Source organism: Anneissia japonica, unplaced genomic scaffold (genome assembly GCF_011630105.1).
Source record: "Anneissia japonica isolate Jap-2015-1 unplaced genomic scaffold, ASM1163010v1 scaffold315_len769609_cov171, whole genome shotgun sequence".
Classification (NCBI taxonomy): Eukaryota; Metazoa; Echinodermata; class Crinoidea; order Comatulida; family Comatulidae; genus Anneissia; species Anneissia japonica.
Window position 1 is genome coordinate 114,555 of NW_022758691.1, and position 6,299 is coordinate 120,853.

The window sequence follows — 6,299 nt, forward strand, 5'->3', positions numbered from 1 at the left end:
GCCTAAGTTATTGGAAAGTGAAATTACAGCACTCTTAGAGTCAAGATAAACATGATTTTGAGTAATTGCCTTCCAAAGTTATTTGTGCATACATTGTTTAATAGAATTAACTATCTAAATAACATTAAATAAACGATTTGTTGATCACTTCCAGAACTAATGCTTTGGGACATGATTAGTAAGACATTAAACTGTTGATCTATAGTTAAAAAAAAAAATAGGATTTTTAGGCAATTTTTTGAGCTACCATATTTTATAGCTCCTTTACTCAATACTGGTCTGTGCGACAACTTAACCATTTTGCCATGACATGCCTCATTTATGTTTTATCCTAATTTTGCTATTTTTATTGTAATCCCTTCTATCTATGAGAATACGAGGCTTGCCATCCAAAAACCAGCATACTGTTGCAAAATGCTAATTAAACTGCGTAATTATAAGAATGTGGTAGCATTATTGTATACGTTAGTACAGAGAAGCCATTTTATTCATAACTTCAGCAACAGTAAGTCAATTCCAGAAAATGACTCATCTATTTAAAGCTTATAATGTGGAGAATAAGAACAGACCTATACTAGAAATTGCAAATTGCTAGTGAAGTGCTGCGAAGTTCAACTGCATATAAATGTTCTTCGAACAAAATTATTTATGCGAGTCAAGTGAAAATAATGAATAATAAAAATATAACAAATAATATGAGACACGACCCATTGTCTATATTAGAACACTGATGAGCTGACGTAGAAACATAGTAAAAACGAGCGTTCCGTGTATGCCAGTCTACAACAAGCATCGCCTAAATGTAATAATGAGCACGCTGAATTAGGCTAGTAAATAAGTTTAACTGGGTTCGTACATAATATTGGCCTCAAAATATTGTGGCTGAGACATGGACCGATTAAACGTAGAAATAGGAAACCTAGAAATATAGTAAAAACGCTGAATAGTAATACTCAAGCGTCGCCACATGTGGACGTTGGTACGTGTAGGTTAGTCTACAAACGACGCCCAAAGTAATAGATTTTACCCGGCAGAACGAAAGAAGGAAACTCCGCTTTTCAGTCGTCTTGGCCCTTGTTTTTTGAAAAACAATGACCTTTCAGAGGTCAAATTGCTGTCAAGAATATGAATTGGCTGCTTCGCAGCAATTAAAAAGTCATTTTTTTTTTTTAGTCTCTGATGCTGGTATTGGGATATCAAGCCTCATAAATAGGCCTAGTAGCCCTTGACAGCTGATGACACTAATTACGTCTTAAACTGCAAATACATTGTGATACATGCTATACTACAATCAAAATTATTTTTAATAAATGAAAACAAAGAAATACTTATTACTGTACAAAATGAACCACAAATATCAAAAATTTTCATTTCAATTTCATCCAATAGTGAGTGAGTCACCACTGACAGGATGGGATCAACTCAGTATAATGCCCTACAAAAATATCAGTACACGTTATCACTACAAGGATTATGTAGTGGAGTAAATATTTAGTCATGGATATTTGAGCTCCAACTGCTCAGAGGTTGGAAGGATCTAAAATACCAAGTTAATTTCCATTCCTATCCTATATCTTATATTATTCCTCATTTCACAAAAAAATACTGAATTAGAAAAAAAAAAATGTTTAAACCAAACTGATTAAACATTAACAATCATCTTAAATATTTATAAAGAACTTGAAAATAACTAGATCTAGACAAAACACTTTATTTTACAAAAATAATTGGCTACTAAACGATGTACATACCATTCCTTTGTTCATATAGATATACACTCTGCCTTCATCTAATACTTTTGAGTAGAGTGGCGCCCCAACTAACAGGTCTGTCATGCCGTCCTTGTTCAAATCTATTCCCTTCACTGCTGCCCCAAAATAGGTGTTCATCTAAATATTTAAATAAATAATAAATATAGTAAAATTCATTTAGCATATGTGGCAAAGACAAGCCAAACCAGTCACGCGTCGCAAATCCTGTTTCAGAGATAATAACCAAAACATGCTGGAATGTCAAAATTTTAAAAATCTAATTTACTACACTAAACTAAACTTTACATATCTATATATCATGCTATGCTGTTATTTTCCCTATTTTTTAATGTTAAAACAACAATTTTAATGATTTGGTGATTGTTTCTGAGTGAGAAATGCCTAAAAGCATAAACTTTGAAGGCTGATTTATCAAATATTGTTCTTTAAACAGCTGTTAAAACTATGGTAACTTCATAACGAAATGTCGATTTTAATGATTCTTTCACCATTTCATAGGTCTCATTTTACTGTTTAACACTGTATTAATAACTAAAAATAGATTTTTGCAACAAGTAACTAGTTTGGCCTGTCTTTGCCACATACTGTATTGCATTTATGTGTAAAGACATCTTCATTCCAACTATCACTTTTTTTTTAATTTGAAACACAAAGAATATTTTTCTGGAAAACAAAATAGCATTCTGCAATAGGTAAGGTTAGTACATGTAATGTAAAAATGCAAACTCATTCTATATTAACTGACTTTTCTGTGTTGAACTTTAAAAAAAAAAGGCACATTCCTTTTGCAACACTGCCAAGTTTCTGCAACATGCATAACTACTGTAGTAAGGTTTGTTTTAATTACGTACAGTAGGTCAAACATTTTTTTTTCTTTAGTGCTGCCTCATTCTAAGATTCACCAATGACAAACAATTACTAAATGCACTTTTGGCACAAGTCTCTCATTTATTGATTTTTACTAGTATTAGCTAATTTTGGAGAGCGCCACCAGCATCAGTTTATGTCAAGAAACTTTGTTATGTTGTTGAATTTGGGTACTAATCCCAGAAAAAAAATATAGTATGGAACATGATGCAAATAAGTATGGAATGCCATTGGTGCCAAAATAGATATATTTTAAACAGTTTTCACTGATTAAAGTCAGGCTCCGGAGGAAAAAAATGTTTTGATATGTTGTAGAACTGATTTTTCTAAGACAGAAAAAAGTTGGAACCCAGTCTAGTTTGAATAGTGCCACTTTCAAATACCAAAAAGCGTACTTTTAGGCTCCTCATTGGGAAAAATTACATACTGTATTTACCTTCTCTCCGAAAAATTCTGCATGGACACTGAATGTCTGTAAATCATATATGAACACCTTGCCCTTTTGATAAGCCCTGGGGGCGCCAGTCACCCCATGAACAAGATCAGACCTCACAAAGTACCCAGAACTGACAGAATAACCTGTTAGAAATTTAAAAAATCAGTGATTAAATCATAAATAATGTTCATTTTCACTTAAACATTTAAAATGATACAAACATAAGCTATGAATGTGCTATCATTTAATTTTCCTTTATCAGCTTTATATAAATATATTCACTTATTAAAATTGATGGTGACAAGAACAATTGCTTCTCCCTTCCCCTGACCCACAGTTTTTAACTCATGAGAGAAAATTCTAGCTATGGCCTCTTTCATTTGATTGATAAATTACATCAGAAAAATAATATTGAGCTAATTCGATAACACAAGGTAACAAAATAGACTTCTTGTACAGTGGAAGTACACAGAATATTGATTGGCAACTAAACAACGCTAACATACCAATATAGCTCTCATCTTCTTCATTAGCAGGGTACCAAGATGATACATCTGCCACGTTAACTTCCGCTCCATAGTTAGACTCTGTCACAGATATAACACTTCCTAAGAAAAAAAAAAAACAGAAAGAAAAAACATTTTTGACTACCATAAAATTTTTTTTTGTTTTATTTTGCTCAGAAACGAAACGCTATACGAGAAGGGCACAAAAGCCAAAAGAAATAAAAAGAAACAAAGCAAGAGAAAAAAAATCACAAGGGGGAAGAAAAAACCCAAAAAGTTAACATAAAAATGAGTCAATGTGCCGACTTACGCAATGTTTGAAAGTTTATTTTTTAAGTAGTGAAATCAATAATTGACTATGGAAGATTATTCCACAGCCTACTGAACTTATCAATGAAAGAGTGTGATGCATGCTGGTGCAGATGCAGGATTTGGCGGTAGGGGGTGCATGAGTCCACACCACCTCAGGCCCACCATGCGGTGGGGAGGGGGGTGAGGGAGGCTTGGGGGTTCTCCTTTGGAAAGTTTTGTTTTCTAGATGCTTGGAAATACACTTTCATGCATTATGTGATGCCTATTAATGAATGAATACACTCTGAATTCATAGTTTTTCCCCATTTCACTATGGACAATTAATAAATATGATGATGATATAGGAAGAGGAGGCACCACCGTAGCTAGGTGATGACAGGCTCCTGTGTAAGATTAACAGGACCTTTGATATGAAGTGTCATCCAAGGCCCGTAGCCCAGAGCTGGCGCCAGGATATGCTCGAGGGGTGGGGGTAGGGTCCAATGTCCCTGACAAAAAAAAAGTGATCGTGGTCGGGCGTTGCTCAAAATCTCTCGAAAATTTTCCAGAAGTCGAAGCCCCCAAAAAATATGACACTTTAGGGGTCCCTTATTAATTAATTAGACAATGCATTGCATATATATTTTTGTCTTTGGTTTAATAGGTACTGTAGGTGGTGTTTCTGACAGAAAGAGTTGGAATTCACCAGACCACCAGGCACTGCAATCAATTTATATTTTTACAAATATTTTTTATCTCTCATCCTGACCATCGCCATGGCAAACAGTGCGAAGGTCTTGATCCGCGCCTGCCTCTAGGTGCCCGAAAATTGCCCGCTCATGTCTTAAAAATCTTACCGGTAGTTCATATCAACAATACAACAATTATTTTCTTAATACCATTTAGGGTGTGTGTGGGGGGAGAGGGGGGTGCGATCACACCGTCTGCATATCCCCTGCATCTGCTCTAGGAATGTGTCAGATGGATCGGACTTAAAATGAGAGATTGTGGCTTGCCTTGTGTGATCTCTTTACGTTACATTGGTACATCTTGCAAAAGACCTAATGGTCCATAACCGCAGGGTAACGGGCTGATGGACCAGTACACTGGGGCAACCCCCTACTCATCTTAAAAGATGTACTGCACATGAGCCAATTGTGTACACTAGGCCTACAGTTTATAGTCCTTATTCGAGAAGACGTGCTCCACCACCATAACCATAGGCGAGCGTGCAAAGAATAGTAATATTATGTTAATTGATCTAGAAAATATTTTTCTGATTAAAATTTTCAGTATAATAAATTTCATTTTTAATTAGCATACACCTGTGACAACTCATATTTAATTAACTAATAATATTCAGATAAAGGACAACTACATTGAAGTGACATAGCTATGAATAATATTAGTAACAATTCAATTAAGAAATCAGTCATATGCATGGCAATGACATGAAAATGGTGGTAGGAAACATAAATTTAAGGAAGGGATAATTAAGCTAGCACAACATCAGTGTGGTGACCTTAATTTAGCACTACAGTAGTGAAGTTCTATTAGAGATTTGGTCTTTGCCTTTCAATAGATAAAAACCTTTATTCATTTACGGTTAACAAAATATAAATTAACATAAAACCATAATTTTAAAAAAAAATTCCCATCCATATATTTAGAGTTATTTTTAGATAAAAATTTTCCTCCATTATTTTCATATCACAAAATGTTTGTTTCACATGTTGGGTGCAAAAATGTCAAACAATGACAAGTGCCACCTATATTTTATGATTGAAATTGTACACTTGTTTGAGTGTGAAATATGGCCCATGTACTGTACACATTAGAAAATGCTGTAAACCCTTTGGAAAAGAGTAGGGGATTGTCTCCTGGTGCACTGCTCAAATCATCACCAGTAGAACCCCATTGGAAACATGTATTCAGACTATTGTCAGCTAGTTGTGTGTTTCCAAATAAAACCAATGATACTATTTCCAAAATTAATGTGTAACTTCCGCTATTTTTTTAATCTATTTATCTTTCTGATTTATTTTTACAACTGATTATCTTAAGAATTTAATTGAATCCTCTGGCAATCATTGATATTGAATCATTTCATTTCCTTATTAAATTAATATTATTAGGTCGAGCATTATGTTGTTAATCAATTACACCAGAAAACATGAATTACATTAAAGCAATGCAACAGAGTAGTATAAATAAATGTACAGTATAACCCAGTCAAAAATCAGGTATTTATTTAAATCTCACTTTAGCAAGGAGAAAATTCACCTGATGATGTCAGACGAATTTCGCCAAAGCGTCAAGACAATCAACCAGTGGTTTTAATCTCAAAACCATACTCTTACCAGGGGCGTACCATGGGGGGGGGGTCGATGGGTGCGGTCGACCCCCCCCCCCCCCTTTAAAAAAATG

General features: G+C 34.5%; 1 protein-coding gene across 5 annotated transcripts in view; it reads right to left on the bottom strand.

Moving 5' to 3' along the window:
- Positions 1-6,299, bottom strand: part of LOC117125343 (integrin alpha-9-like) — a 61,345-nt gene that overhangs the window by 28,151 nt on the left and 26,895 nt on the right. For all 5 annotated transcript variants that reach the window (XM_033271817.1, XM_033271815.1, XM_033271816.1 and 2 more), the window contains 3 exons: positions 3,582-3,683; positions 3,076-3,218; positions 1,752-1,889 (listed from right to left, as the gene is read on the bottom strand). In XM_033271817.1, coding sequence (XP_033127708.1) covers positions 1,752-1,889; positions 3,076-3,218; positions 3,582-3,683 — 383 coding nt within the window. The remainder of the gene's footprint in view (positions 1-1,751; positions 1,890-3,075; positions 3,219-3,581; positions 3,684-6,299) is intronic.